At 49.3% G+C, this 15550-nt stretch overlaps 1 protein-coding gene across 5 annotated transcripts in view; it reads right to left on the bottom strand.

Moving 5' to 3' along the window:
• ATP13A4 (ATPase 13A4) overlaps positions 1 to 15550 on the bottom strand; it is a 73288-nt gene that overhangs the window by 15054 nt on the left and 42684 nt on the right. For 4 of the 5 annotated variants that reach the window (XM_078869541.1, XM_078869542.1, XM_078869540.1 and 1 more), the window contains 13 exons: positions 14956 to 15106; positions 13794 to 13883; positions 12921 to 13074; positions 11993 to 12098; positions 11171 to 11295; positions 9955 to 10115; positions 8870 to 8983; positions 7987 to 8066; positions 7722 to 7764; positions 5686 to 5795; positions 5210 to 5306; positions 3705 to 3777; positions 2354 to 2525 (listed from right to left, as the gene is read on the bottom strand). In XM_078869541.1, the coding sequence (XP_078725667.1) occupies positions 2354 to 2525; positions 3705 to 3777; positions 5210 to 5306; positions 5686 to 5795; positions 7722 to 7764; positions 7987 to 8066; positions 8870 to 8983; positions 9955 to 10115; positions 11171 to 11295; positions 11993 to 12098; positions 12921 to 13074; positions 13794 to 13883; positions 14956 to 15106 (1476 nt within the window). Of the gene's footprint in view, positions 1 to 2353; positions 2526 to 3704; positions 3778 to 5209; positions 5307 to 5685; positions 5796 to 6997; positions 7023 to 7721; positions 7765 to 7986; positions 8067 to 8869; positions 8984 to 9954; positions 10116 to 11170; positions 11296 to 11992; positions 12099 to 12920; positions 13075 to 13793; positions 13884 to 14955; positions 15107 to 15550 lie in introns of all 5 variants that reach the window. The other variant, XM_078869543.1, reaches the window with a different exon arrangement.

The raw sequence follows: 15550 nt of genomic DNA on the forward strand, positions 1-15550 counted from the left end.
CGGTTCTGAGAAATAAACGTATGGATAATGAACATCAATATTTTAACCGATTGTCCATTTTGTGATGTATCCTAACTAGCGAATAACACAAAGTCAACGGACGCTCTTCATGTGTGACGTAATTTGTTCGCGCTCGCTGGTTACTCTTGGACACCACATTGTGTACGATCAATGAGTTTATAAAGGTCTTTTATATCGTTCTAGCTTACCATCTGGATTTAAATGTTATCGTAATTATTTTATGTGGGCAGATTCATACTTGATTATTCACCAATGACTCTCATGTGTGATATAATTTCACACATTCATAAATCACCTCACGTACAAAACTGGGACATACGCCACGCACCCCTCTCAGGGGTATGAGTACCCCCGGATGAGAACTACTTCAGTTTCAGTTTTCATTTATTTGGTATAGCCCTGTGAACCATTCGGCTCTTGAATCGGGTGGATCATAGGAACTGTGACGGAACTTTCACAATAAACGACATAAACAACATGTACCACCAGACCCTGCAGGCATAGCTGGCTGCATGAGTTATTCCACAACAGCAGGAGCATCAATCGGAGTATTATAATTTTTCAATGCACCTTTAAAGATCAGCACACTAAATCAAAACACAGATCATACTTTGCAGCGGTCATCCGGAGCGGAACATTTGATTTTAGGCCACTGAATAGCAGTGGCACCAAGGGGTGTACAACTCCTCTAGAGCAGTTCTGAGTGAAGATCTCACAGGTAGTGATCCAAGTTGCAGTTTATTGGCACTCCAGACCCTGGGGGCATCAATAGCAAAGGCCCTTCAGTATTTGTACGGCAATAAGGAATGTGAAGCTGGTAAATGAGCGAAAACCTGAGGTCACATTTGTTCTTCGAAACAGAGAGGAGATCCAGCAGGTAGTCTGCAGATTTTTTTGCTCTAGAGGTTCGCCACCAAAGGGTGTTTAGTCTACTATTCCACTATTCCCTTGCACCTCCGATTAGCACGGTTGGCTACGTACGGTGTGAAAGAAGTTCGATGTACATACATTGGCAGTACTCACACTTGATCCCACCACACACGCAAGATGCCAACTGACCGTGGTGTAACCCTGTCTACACCGCCGATTTGACAAGCGTATCTGGAGTACATAGTCAATTAAATGTCACTCCAACACGTTTCTAGTTTGTAAATTGGTGTCGAAATGACACACCTCAAACCAATTGGTCATTTCCATCCAGCTCACTCGCTAGTCGCCAAAACCAAGACGGTGCCAAGCAGAGGGCCGTTTCTCCGTGGCTGCTCTGACCGTTTGGAATTGCATCCCTCCACACATACAGCAGCAGTAAATGCACTTTAAACAGACGGCTGAGGCTGTTCTCATCTGTCTCATGGAGCATGCGAGTTACCCCGGACCTGGCTGTACGCCTCTGGAGTTGCGACTGGAGACGTTGGGTAAATGTGCGCATTGTACAGGTTTCCCTCGCTCGATGCGCGTTCAGTTTGTGCGATTTCGCATAAATGTGGCTCACATTATTACCCAAAATGCGCTCTATGCGGTTTGGATTCACTCATGTGTCCTAAGCAGTTGGACATGGGACAATATTGTGTGTGTACTGCTGTGTGTGCGCACTGTGTGTATGTACCGTGTATGTACTGTGTGCGTAATGTTTGTATTTTGTTAGTATACTGTTTGTGTACTGTGTATGTTGTGTGTACTTGCATGCGCGTACTGCGTTTGTACTGTGTGTGTACTGTCTCCTGCATGTGCACTGTGTTTGTACTGCGTGCACTGTGTGTGTGTACTGTGTGTGTACTGCTGTGTGTGTGTGCTGTGTCTCCTCGTGCGGTTTCACTTTATGCACCCTTTTTGGAATGCATCTCCCACATAAATCAAGGGAAACCTGAATATTTTATTCTTATTTATTAGTATCGCTCATTTACCTCCAAATGACATTTCATCTGGTAATTTGTACTTTTAGTGCATTTTTTGCAGTAAAAAAAAGAAAATAATTGCAGAGAGAAAGAGAGAGAGGCTGCTGGGTCTTGGCCAGAAATCCACCTCCGCAATGGGGGAATCTCTCCCCCCCTAACGTGCCACCACTACCACCCTCCACCGCCACCACCACCGCCACCACCAACACCTCCACCAACACCTCCACCACCGCCACCACCACCGCCGCCGCCCCCACCACCGCTGCCACCACCACCTCCACCAACACCAATACCTCCACCAACACCTCCATCACCACCACCAACACCTCCACCAACACCACCACTTAATTTCCAACGCGTCCTCATGTGCCCCTCTTCTCACCCCGTCACCTCCAGAGAATTGCCCCACCCCCCCGCCCCCCCCCGTGGGATCACACCTGTAGGCCACGTCCGAGTACCACGGCTGCCGCTGCACCAGCAGGTAGCCCAGCACCTGGCAGGCCAGCGTCAGCGCCACGTGCAGCACCACGGACAGCAGGAAGGGGGGCGACACCAGCTGCTGGGGCGGGCGGTACGCGGCCAGGCTCGGGTGAGCCCGGTTCAGGCTCACTGGGGCACAACACGCAAGGTGGTTTTACGTGATGATTTGCATTTTTGTGTGTGTGTATATTTATATATATAGTATTCACTTTTTTATATCTATATTTTTTAAAAATTTACATTATATATATATTTTTTTATATATGTATAAATTATATTTTTCATATTTTAAAATATATGTATATATTCATCTTCTTGGTTCTTTCGGTAAAGTCACGTAGAAGGGATATAATAAAATATTAAAAATAAAACATAATAAAATACAATTCTCTCGACGTTTCGGCCACAATGCAAGCAGCCGTCCTCAGGTGAAGAACAAGTCTGTTCTTCACCTTCTACGTGACTTTACCTAAAGAACCAAGAAGATGAATCCCTGCAGTCACGAAAGCTTTAAATCGAAATTTATGTATATATTATTTATTTATATATCGTCTTATATTTCTTCTATTATAATGTATAATATATTTACGTATGTTTTATATATTTTATACAGAACCATAACTGCACAATGATATAATTTTATATTTGTTTTAGATTTATATTTCATATAAATATTTATTCTTTATATTCGATAGTGTCACACCATCATCCACAACGTGCTACTCTTCTTCAAACGATGCCACGGCATCTTTTTCACCGAGCTACTGTGAATCAGAATGGGGCGCAGTTTACGGTTAACGCGCCCCGCGGCATTAACTAGGGCGGCCCGCTCCATCCCAACGGGGAACAATCTGCGACGAGCAGCGGACGTGCGGCCACCTCCCAATTAGCACGTTTGGCTACGTACGGTGCGAAAGAAGCTCAACACACGTGCGTACACACATTGCAGGGCAGTGTTCTTCACTAATTTTCAGAGGGGGGTGGGGGGCCGATAGGACATCCTCAGTGTGAGGGCCGCCACCCCGCCTGCAAGGGGCGTTATCACCATTAGTTTTATTGTTGTGGGGCCGCACTGAAGGCCACCAGGGGGGCCGCCAGTGGCCCCCGCGGATGAAGAACACCGCTCTGTCGGGCCACTCGCATTCCTCGGCAACTCAAAGCGCCTCTCATCACATCTCACTTTAACTCTTCCAATGTCTGATTGCACACGGGGCAAAGGGAACCCCCAGAGGCAGCTATCCCTGATATGTTGTGTGCAAACCCCGCCCCCCCCCCCAGAAAATTTGAAGTGGATGATGCAACACTCACTGGTGACGGCGATGACGGTGGTGATCACCAGGTCCTGATAGAGAAACTCGTAGTTGGAGAAGCCAGCAAGTTTCTACGGGAAAACAAACGATGGTGCTCAGTCGCCCAGTGAAGCAACATCCGCCTCCCTGTTAAAAACACAGGGGCCTAGTACGATATTCAGGCGAGGAAAATGTGCCGGCGCGTCATTACTGGAACCCGCTGGGCCCCCTGGCCGAAATATGGAAGCACCACGCTCGCCGTGAGATGCACAAGTAGCGTCAGGCATTAGTAAAAGTTTCTCCATACTCCCTTAAGCATTGGACTGTCCCGACAAAGAATAGACGTTAGGATTTTTTTTTTTTAAGAAAGAAGGCTGAAAGATTCATGCACAACGACCTTTCTCTCGGCGTGCTGGTGGAAACGCGCGGTGATACGATCTTCCACGTGTTCTATATTGCTTGCGCCGATGACTGCAGACAACATATAACATTACTGATTGCCGGAATGAAACAAATAAGCAGACAAAATAAGGTCTACTTCACAAGCCATCAGCCGCACGGCCTACTGGGAGAGTGTGTAGTTTCAGCAGCATTGATTCAAGACAAGCAAAACTGGACCGGTTTCAACATGCAGTGTCTCATCAACTGTCAGTCAGGCTTCTTCGAATCAATGAAGGTGAACTGCCAATATTACAGGCAAGGGACCCCCCCTCTCTTGACGCTACCACAGGGTCCGAGTTTTGACGCAAAACGATATCGTTATACATCACTTGAAAATAATCATGAGCGTTGTTGTTGGACAATACGTTAACGGGAAAAAGAATAAGCAATGCATCTCCTTCATGTGTTGTCTTTTTACGGTAAAGGGGGGCTCCCCCAAGGCATTCACAGCCCACAGAGGGTTCTTAGCCACCCGCTTCTAAGATAAACACCGGAAGCCAATCGGCGATTTGTCCACGATGAGCGTTTCCACCAACAGCGAGACAGTCACCGAACGTGCAGAGAGAAGCCAGGCCGTGTGGTTATCAACCAAGAAATGCCCCGACCACACACGGAGGAGCCCCCGGTAAGCCAGGAGAAAAAAATTAACCCGTAAAAAAAAGTTTTTCACTATAAATCCTTTATATGCGTGGCATCGGTTTTATTTTATTATTCATTTCTGTTTTTCTTGAGTAAGAGTTTCATTTATATCACATTGGTATTTTCAATTAAATATGAAATTATTTTTTTCCTAAAAAGTGGAAAATTTGGGAATTTTTTTCACGAAAATAAATTGTCACGCACAACGAGTCTGTGTGCAAAATGTCAGCTCAATTGGATCACGGGAAGTGGGTTAAAAAACGACCGAAAGATTTGCATGGTCGTAAGCGCGCAAGCAAGTGAACTTATTATAAAGGATTTAAAAAGAGAAGCGAGCTCTGGGCAACGCAGCAGCAGCAGAGCAGATGCAGGACACGTGGAACCGAACACGGCACGGCGTCGCAAGGGAATGCTGATGAGCGGTGGTTTGTGCGGTGAATTTACCCAGTACAGGATGAGCACACTGATGTACTGAATCATGCTGTACAGGGCCATGTATTTAAACACACAGAAGGAGGTCACCAAGGCTGCTCGACCCTCCCTGCAATACATGCAATGTTAAGGGAGGGGGGGGGGTTAATGAAGCCACGTTCGCCCGGAATGCAAACAAATGTACACCGTCGCACACCATCGTACCATCGCACAATGTCACAATGTGAGCACGATACATGGGGTAACTATTGCACGGCAATGTGAACAATGAACGAAGCAAACTGTGCGTCGGGATGTGGGTGACCGAGTCGTAATTGTGCGTCGAGCTTGAGGATTCAAGTGTTTGGGGCCGAGAATTCTCATGAGCTGAACATGCATCAGAGGCTTGAGAGACTGGCCGTGGTGAAGGAGGGATGTGATGTACACGCGAGTGTCGACGCGAGCCCCGCGTGCGCGCCGGCCGCTGGTGGTGGTGGTGGTGCTCGTACTTGATGAGGTGCAGCACACACTCGATGTTGGGGATCTTGGACGTGAAGGGGGACGCCACCGAGGCCTCCTGCTCCGACAGCGAGATGCCGGCGTGGGCCATCTTCAGTGCCTGCGTGCACAACAGTTCCACGTGCTGCGTCCACCACGCTCCCCCCCTCCCACGTGCTGCGTCCACCACGCTCCCCCCCTCCCACGTGTTGCGTCCGCCACGCTTCCCCCCTCCCACGTGCTGCGTCCGCCACGCTCCCCCCCTCCCACGTGCTGCGTCTGCCACGCTCCCCCCCTCCCACGTGCTGCGTCCACCACGCTCCCCCCCTCCCACGTGCTGCGTCCACCACGCTTCCCCCCTCCCACGTGCTGCGTCCACCACGCTCCCCCCCTCCCACGTGCTGCGTCCACCACGCTCCCCCCCTCCCACGTGCTGCGTCCGCCACGCTCCCCCGCTCCCACGTGCTGCGTCCACCACGCTCCCCCGCTCCCACGTGCTGCGTCCGCCACGCTCCCCCGCTCCCACGTGCTGCGTCCACCACGCTCCCCCCTCCCACGTGCTGCGTCCACCACGCTCCCCCGCTCCCACGTGCTGCGTCCGCCACGCTCCCCCGCTCCCACGTGCTGCGTCCACCACGCTCCCCCGCTCCCACGTGCTGCGTCCACCACGCTCCCCCTCTCCCACGTGCTGCGTCCACCACGCTCCCCCCCTCCCACGTGCTGCGTCCACCACGCTCCCCCGCTCCCACGTGCTGCGTCCACCACGCTCCCCCCCCTCCCACGTGCTGCGTCCACCACGCTCCCCCGCTCCCACGTGCTGCGTCCACCACGCTCCCCCCCTCCCACGTGCTGCGTCTACCACGCTCCCCCCCTCCCACGTGCTGCGTCTACCATGCTCCCCCCCTCCCACGTGCTGCGTCTATCACGACTTCAGCAGGCAGCTGAAGTCGTCAGTCTGACCTCTCGGCGTGGCAGTTGAAACAACGGGAAAGTGTCTGTCCACCCTGCCGTACAAATGGGTGCACCACGGTTTGTCCATTGGCAGATCGTGTGTGGTGGGGTAGAGTGTTGGTACTCGCACCTCCTCAAAGGCATCTCGCGAGTGTGGAAGAGTAGGCCAAGCACCCTCTAGACGGAGCTGAAGTGGTAGACGCTACACGTGAGCTCCCTCCGGAGCTTCCTCTAGTGGAAGCGCTTCTGCCAGCATGAGCAAGTAATTACAGGGTTGCACCTTTATGCAGCAGAACTCCTCTTAACGACCACCGCTGTTCACGACTAATCGCTTAACGATGGGCCTCCATAGAGCCCAATGGGTCCACTTACCGAACATTCCGCTGTTAATGACGGGCTGTTGTAGGTAGAGTAAATATTAATTAATGCATTGATTAACCATGTTTTTTTTATATTGTGTGTTTATAATGTTGTTAAAATATTCATGTATTTATTGTCTATTGATTAAAGTACTTTTTTTGGGTGAAAAAGGTAACTTTCGATGTTATCGGAACGATCTTGATTTGAAGCTTTCGTGACTGCAGGAATCCATACTCTTTGGTTCTTTCGGTAAAGTCACGTAGGTAGAAATTATTTTATTTCATTTATATCTCTGTGACTTTACCCTAAGAATCAAAGAGCATGTTATCGAAACGAATTAAGCCTTTTAAATGTATTCCCTATGCTTGCTTAAAGATCGGTTTCGTGGAACCAATTACCGTCGTTTAGAGGGGTTCTCCTGTACTATTAGTGGGGTAACGAGGCAGTGAAATTACAATGCTACTCATAATAACGTGCTTCACTCATCAACGACAGTCTCAAGACTGGGCTGAGCTAAAGCTGAATCCCATTCCACCGAAAGATTCTTTCACGGCTGAGTGGCCAACCGGAACCCGACACAAATGGATGACTTTCACATGGGGATCGTTCTTACGAGAATCGCGATGACTCCAGCAATCATTCAGGGTGGAATCACAAGAATCGAATATGATTCCAGCAGCAATTGCCCCTGTTCTAATGTATATATACACACATGTAAGTAGATAAAATTACTTACCCCACAATCGTTTGCTCCGTCGCCACACATGCCAACATAGTAGCTGCAGGAAAACAGAGAGAACGGCCATGAGCACGGAACGACACGCGCGACACGCGTGGCTCTCCGACGTGTTTTCGGGTCATACCGCGCGTGAGATTCACTTTCAGAAATGCTTCGACCATGACCCATCCATCACCGTCTCGAGGGATTCAATGCATCGCCGTGCCCACGAGCACACTCAAGTGCACACCAGTGTCTTAGTGCTGGCAACTGCGGGACTCACTTAAGTTTCTGGAGCTCTTCGATAAGGCTCGCCTTCTGGCCAGGAGACATCCTGGCAAACACCGTCCCGTTCATCACTATCTGCAGAAGCACATATCGATCAAAGTTATCGCCACATCATCATTGCAGGAAAAACGACGGCTTACCACAAAGTGATACTTGATAATTGTTTTTTTACCCTTTTATCTGGTAACAAAACTGACACCTTTTTTACAAGGAGTCATGTTTGCATTGACCACAATACCTGCGGTCGGAATGCAAACAAAAAACACAACTCTGATAATGTATGCACTGGTCCAACACCATGTAAGACGAGGCTCTAAGAAAAGCTGTCTCGGGTGTGGACCAATCAATTTTAAGGACAGTGCATACATTATCAGAGTTGTGTTTTTTGTTTGCATTCCGACCGCAGGTATTGTGGTCAATGCAAACATGACTCCTTGTAAAAAAAGGTGTCAGTTTTGTTGCCAGATAAAAGGGTAAAAAAACTATTATCATATTTTGCTACTGGCAAAGGAGGTTCCAATGGTGTAAAGTGATACTTATTTTGTCATCTACCCTGGAGAGAGGATGAAGGGATGAGCAAGCCACGTCCGGAATATTAACGATGAAACCTTCAAAATTAGAACCACGCACTCGTTGGCGAATGAAGTAGTGGTGAGCGTAGGCACAGTAGGGGGCACAGCTGGGGCATCGGCCAGTCATCTCAGCGAGTCAACCCATGGCCACCTGGGTCTGTCCCGTGACCTGCTGCCAGTGGGCGTTCGACACTTCACGTGGCTTTAAAGTGCACATAGCCTGGCACAAACGCCATGGTGACGTCACCGCCACTTAGTGGCGAATGGCGGCTGTTGTTGTTGTTGTTGGCGAGTGTAGGCGTTCACCTTCTGCAGCAGCTCTGGGTAGTGCTGCAGCAGCACGGCATAAGTGGTGCCCGTCATGGCAAAGTGGAAGGTAGCGGTCGGCTTGGTTGACTCGTTCAAAGTCAAATGCACGTCCTGTGAGAGGGCCAGAGTGGGGGGGGGGGTGTGTCAAAGAAAGCGAGGTCACGGCGTGTGATCAAATGTCCAGTCTAGTCTGGGTCTTGTAAAATTAATACATTTGTTATCGTCCCCTCCCCCAATTTTATCCCCCCCGACTGCACTATTGGCGCCGCGGCATCGCGAGGTGTGAGAATCCATTCAAACCTCTTGCAAAAGAGCAGCGCAGCCCTCCGTGTCAAAGAATGGCTGCAGAAGCGGATACCAGAACCTCTGAAATCCCTTCAAGGGACCTCTCGTCGAGGGACAGCACTTTCTCGCAGAAACAAATTAAACGTGGTACGTTTTTTTTGCTTTTCTGTGCAGTCATTGGTGACTGCGCTTGAGATTCTAGTTTAATCACAACGCAACAAAGCATGTCTGGGCTTTGAGTGGATTATGCGCGTTTGGAGAAATCAAATAATTGCATGGAATATGGTAAACAACTCGAAAGTTCAGAATAGAATGTGGCAGGATAGTTCAGCAAAAGGACATGGGGCTCAGGTTAAAAATGACACTATTATTTGTAAATCTGAGCAGGTATTTGCAACAGGCTGTGTGCTGATACAGATACTGTGGCCAGTTAATAAGGTGGTGTGAGTGGTCCCCATAGTTCTTGGAATTGCTCTGAGACAGGAGAAGGAGTGCATGGATTGTTAAAAAAGAGTGGGCTTGGGAAAGCGGACGTCGTTAGAAGGAACGATGGGTGGTGGTTTGAGACGACCTGGAGACAGTCAGGAGAGGGAACAACGCCTGAGAGGACGTCAACCGTGTGGAGACGGAGCGATGAACACGACGACGGCATTGGGAGCCCCTCATCTAGGAGGTGACAGATAACAGCTGACAACGACGACAACGATGACAACGACGTATTATTCAGAATGAGAAAGTTGTTAGCGTTGAAATGTGAGCGACAAGCGGCAGGGGGCTGTGGGGTGTCCCCCCCGTACGTTCGTGTCCCAAGCGCCGATCGCTTTCTCCATCTTCGCGTAGACAATGTCCGGGCGCCGGTGTTTGGGCGACTCCCTGTCCATCACCGAGACAACGTCATGGAGCGGCGGCACCATCCCACAGGTGCGCGCCACCGTCACGGCAGTCAGCATGTTATCCCCTGTGAACAAAAAAGATTAAGAAGAGGATTTTACCCTTTCTGGTAATAAAACAGGAGGTGAGAATTGTTTTCTTTTACCCTTTTATCTGGCAACAAAACTGACACCTTTTTTACGAGGAGTCATGTTTTCATAGACCACAATACCTGCAGTCATAATGCAAACAAAAAACATAACTCTGATAATGTATGCACTGTCCTTGAAGTTGATTGGTCCACACCCGAGACAGCTTTCCTTAGAGCCTAGTCTCACATGGGTTGGACCAGATGACGCCAAAAGGCGCACAACTCAAAGACAATGCACCATCAGAGTATGAGAGCTCGGGGTAAGCATTTACACCATTGGTACCTCATTTGCCAGTAAAAAATATGAGAAGTGGTTTTTTTACCCTTTTATCTGGCAACAAAACTGACACCTTTTTTACGAGGAGTCATGTTTGTATAGACCACAATACCTGCAGTCATAATGCAAACAAAAAACATAACTCTGATAATGTATGCACTGTCCTTGAAGTTGATTGGTCCACACCCGAGACAGCTTTCCTTGGAACCTAGTCTCACATGGGTTGGACCAGATGACGCCAAAAGGCGCACAACTCAAAGACAATGCACCATCAGAGTATGAGAGCTCGGGGTAAGCATTTACACCATTGGTACCTCATTTGCCAGTAAAAAATATGAGAATTGTTTTTTTGTTTGCATTATGACTGCAGGTATTGTGGTCTATGCAAACATGACTCCTCGTAAAAGATGTGTCAGTTTTGTTGCCAGATAAAAGGGTAAAAAAACAATTCTCAAATTTTTTACTGGCAAATGAGGTACCAATAGTGTAAAACAGGAGGTGTTCAGATGTTTAAACACCAGAGTAGCCACTTCGTTGAGCTATCATTTGTGGCCAGGTCGCTTCTGATAAAGAGATCTATTGCTCAGCGGGCCTTACCTGGTCAAATACAAATGGCTCGGTTTCGTTTTTTTAGCCCACGATTTGCTCGCTGTTTGCGACGGTATCAACACCACGTGCGGCAAACGCTGCTGTGAGTGAGCGACGGTGCGCAGACCTGTGATCATGACAGTGCGAATGCGTGCCTTCCGCAGCTCCTCCAGGGCGGCCTGCGTCTCGGGCTTCAGTTTGTTCTCCAGGATCATGAGGCCGAGGAACGTGAGGCCACATTCCACCTTGTCCCTGCGGGCGGCCGGAGATGGCCAAGCGAGGACACGCCGCGTCAGGACGCGCGACCCATTCACCGCCGGGTTTCACAACGCCAGGCCTCGAATGCGATCGGTTCGCCTCGCAACAACGCGGACTCGCGTTTAAAATAATAATGATGTTGCCCGAGGTGGCTGTGTGGTGCTCAGAGCTCAAGAGCACCGAGCTGTCAACTACCGAGATCTCAGTTTCGAATCCAGGCAATCGCCTGCGATTAAGCCAAGATCTCGTGTGTGTGTGTGGGGGGGCTAAGTCCCCCCCAGGTCGACCCCCACCCTCTCTCCGCCAATGCTACAAGGGCTGCACCACAATGCAATGCTGTACCTGAGTAAAACCCAGAAAAGTAAGAGAGTTAATTTATCGCGACACTTTTTTTCCAGTATCAAGACGATGGCAAAATGGGTCCCCCGTATATTTAACTGCTTGACCTGAGCTATTCATGCTTTCATATTTTCATTGCCTTTGTGCCATTCACCTTTTGCCGTCCTTTGGTCCAACACTGGTTAAACGAGGCCATGAAAGGAGGGTGGTCTCTCTTGTAACACCAAGCAGTGTCCAGGACAATGCATACGTTGTTATCAAAGCAAGTGTGGTTAATGCAGACCTGATGCCTTATGATGATAGGTGGCTATGTTTCCACCGTAACACCCCGCTGTATTCTTGCCGGGCTCACCTCTCCATGCCGAGCTCGTTCTCTCCGAGCTGCCGGGAGGCGAAGCCGATGACGCGGTACCCTTGAGCTGCGTATTTGTGCAGCTCCTTCTCAAAATCGCATGGCACTGCGAAGCGCACGAGGGGTGGGGGGGGGGGGCGGCACGTTTAGCGGTGTGCGTGTGCGAACGACGCGCTGCGTGCGACGCGGACCAAACACACCCGAGCGTTAGAACCATAAATGACGGATAAAAACCGACAGAAGAAGAATATTATTCTGTTGAAATCGGCTTTTGTTTGGTCGCTCGTAAGGCTGTCAACAGTGACTGGATTCATATTCTCGATTCTTTCGGTAAAGTCACGTAGAAGGGAAATCATAAAATAATAAAAATAAAACAATACATTTCTCACGACGTTTCGATTGCAACACAAGCAATCATCATCAGGTGTGACAACCACAGCAAGAAAATTAGAAAAAAGTTGTGCTTGTGTTGCAATCAAAACGTCGTGAGAATTTAATAGTTTTATTTTTATTATTTCCCTTCTACGTGACTTTACCGAAAGAACCAAGAATATGAATCCCTGCAGTCACGAAAGCTTTAAATCGAAATTTTAGTGACCGGGTTGTTGTTTAGATTATTATTTACATTTACACGCGATAAGCCACTTTGTTGAGCTATCATTTGTGGCCAGGTCGCTTCTGAAAAATAAGTTAATAGGTCAATGGGCTTTACCTGGTAAGATAAAGTAGTTGAGTTTTATTTAATTTATTTACCTTTCCCATACTTTGCACTCCTATCGTGTTTTTATATTTGCTTGTTGTTGTCACGTTCTGACCCCGTGCCCCAACTGGACATCCGTGAAAAAGAGCCTCATAGCTGATCAGATTCCTCCAGGATAATTAACATTTTCTGATTCTGTTGCGGGAATGCCTCTGGCGCGCCACGTACCAGTGTCGGGGAGGCACAGGGCGGCCACCTTCTCGGGAGCGCCCTTCATGAAGGCGCAGGCCTCGCCGGAGGCCAGCCGCGCCATCACGGACATGCGCTGCAGCGACGAGGAGAAGGTGAACTGCTTCAGCACAGCCAGGCTCGTGGCGGGCTCCTGCGGGAGGCACGTGGGCGCACAACACGTCACCGTTCCGCAGCGCTGGGCAGCAAGGTGCAGCGCTGGGGAGGAGGGTGCAGCGCTGGGGAGCAGGGTGCAGCGCTGGGGGGCAGGGTGCAGCGCTGAGGGGCAGGGTGCAGCGCTGGGGGGCAGGGTGCAGCGCTGGGGAGGAGGGTGTTTTTCCCAGCATCACAAGGCGACTGACCGCCGGTGAGCCGGTGAATCAGTGAGTGCTGGATCATCAATAAACCCGACTGCTTTTTGTTGAATAGTACGAGTGAGCGCTGTGTAAAAGTATACGTATTGATGCTAAGCAATCGGCATGAGTATTCAGACTTAAAGAAAAAAAAGCACGTTTTGGATTTTCATATTCATAAGGAAAATTTTGCATTTTCGGACCCTTTAATTTCTTAATTAAACAAGCCTTTGTGCTGACAAAAGTGACGTCACTTTGTGTGATGTGACAACGCTCTTGGGAGGGGAAAACACGATAGTCAAGGGCGATGAGTGATGTCATATCCTGTGACGTCATACTCTCGGATCAATCTAAAACAATCTATTTTTTCGCATAATTCAAAATATCGTACCTAAGCCCGATTTAAAGATTTCTTCGGATGAATCCAAAAACTCGGGGGAACATCCCTACTGAGCAAGCAGAGGGCTCAGGGCGATTAACAAAGCCCAGCTGAGAGTGAGTGTGTGAGTGTGATGGTCACCGATGTCTCGACCACTGGTGGAGACAGGACACAAATGGGGCGGAACTTGAGCTTGCCGACCGACACCTCTTCGTCCGTCTCCTCCATGACCTGTTTGAGAGGAAGACGGGGAAGGGCAACAGCAGTGCCACTTGAAAAAGGTTCCCAGCGAAGCAGCTTGGCCCCGTAGGCAAGAGAGGTGGTAAAGGTGTTGCCAAAAGTCCCAGTTAGGTGTATAATTCGGAGCAACGGCCTAAACCACGGTTGTATCTCAAACAGTTGAAGAGTCTCTGCTCATAACAAAGCTCATCTCCTTTGGCGGCCCTGAGCCAGCCATGGAAACTCCACATTCCGAAGGCAGAGGGCACCAGTCTATTCAGAGGACAACTACTGTGGTGGTTTCTCATGAAATGACGACTCGCGAATAATCGTTTGATTGATCCTGGACAATGGGCTCGCTTGACGCGGACGCAAGGTTTAAAATGCCCTTCGAATTTCCGAGACAAATGCTCCAAACACTGCAGTGCTTCTTTTGCCGGACATCCCAAGATACTCGCCGTTCCAGTGGTGATCCCCAGATGTTAACTACCTCGCCTGGTATACAGGAGGTCGAGTTCGATCCCGAATTTTGACGCCTGTATATTTGGCGTTTGGGTGTCTCTCTCTCCGTAGTCATGTGGATTTTTCTCTCCGCATTTAGATTCAACATGCGTTTAGAGTGTTTGGATTCTATACATTTCCCAATGATTAGCCACTTCGATGAGCTACCAATTGTCGCAAAGGTCGCTTATTAAAAAGAACTAGACAGCTCAGTGGGGCCTTACCTGGTAAAATAAAAATGGTTTAATAAATTAGTCATTCTACTCCCGAAGCTATCTCACGACTCACAAACTTAAACTTGGATGTAAAATTGACACGTACTTACCACACACTACAAGCTCAGAATGATGCGAAAACTAAATGCGTAAATTAGCCAAGGGGGGATTTGGCTAAGATATGGCTGGCAGAAGGGCGGGTTTTTGCTGCATGGATTTTGGAACGTTGTATGTTACCAACGTGTGCACATTTGCAGAGGCATGCAAGGTAAAGGACGATTAGTACTGTGACAGACCAGTGTCCCGGTGATTGAAGGGACCACGAGCGGCAGAGTTAATAAAGACCCCGGGATGAAGGGGGGGGATACCCATTGCGTGGCCTCGAACATGCGCACGTCCAGAGGATCGCCCTGGATTGCTCCGTCAATGAGCGCCAGCGAGTGGCACGTTGCCATGGCGTCGAAGAGCGCGTCCCGCGGCAGGGCGCGGCCCCGTTTGTAGGGATCCACGGCGCAGAAGCTGCGCGCGTGCACAGAGAGAGAGGGCGCGCCGCCCCGACGTCACGTGACTTCGGCTGTCACGCAGTGTCCCGCAACCAAGTGCCCGGTGCCGAAGAGTCGGTGCGAGTAGTGTGCGTCAAAACCACCCGGGCGTTCGCCAACGGCAGCGGTGCGCGTGGGCTTTAATAGGAGAACGGACACGATAGGCCAGTGGGGACCCTTCTTCGTAGCGTGCGTTTACACGAGTTTCAAACATGTTGCACATGTGAATTGGTGAAATGTTAACTGATTATGCATTGGCGGAGTTTGACTTCTATATTTGGGGGTGGAGGGCAGGGGTTTTGCTTTGTCCCTCACATTAAGAATCCCGGATGGATATAATAATTTTTCATCTCAATTGTAAACTACTGAAAATAAATAATAAAGGTGTCCAGTTTGGGGAGGGGCATTTGCTCCCCCCATA

The sequence above is a fragment of the Lampetra fluviatilis genome, chromosome 28 (genome assembly GCF_964198595.1).
Source record: "Lampetra fluviatilis chromosome 28, kcLamFluv1.1, whole genome shotgun sequence".
NCBI lineage: Eukaryota > Metazoa > Chordata > Hyperoartia > Petromyzontiformes > Petromyzontidae > Lampetra > Lampetra fluviatilis.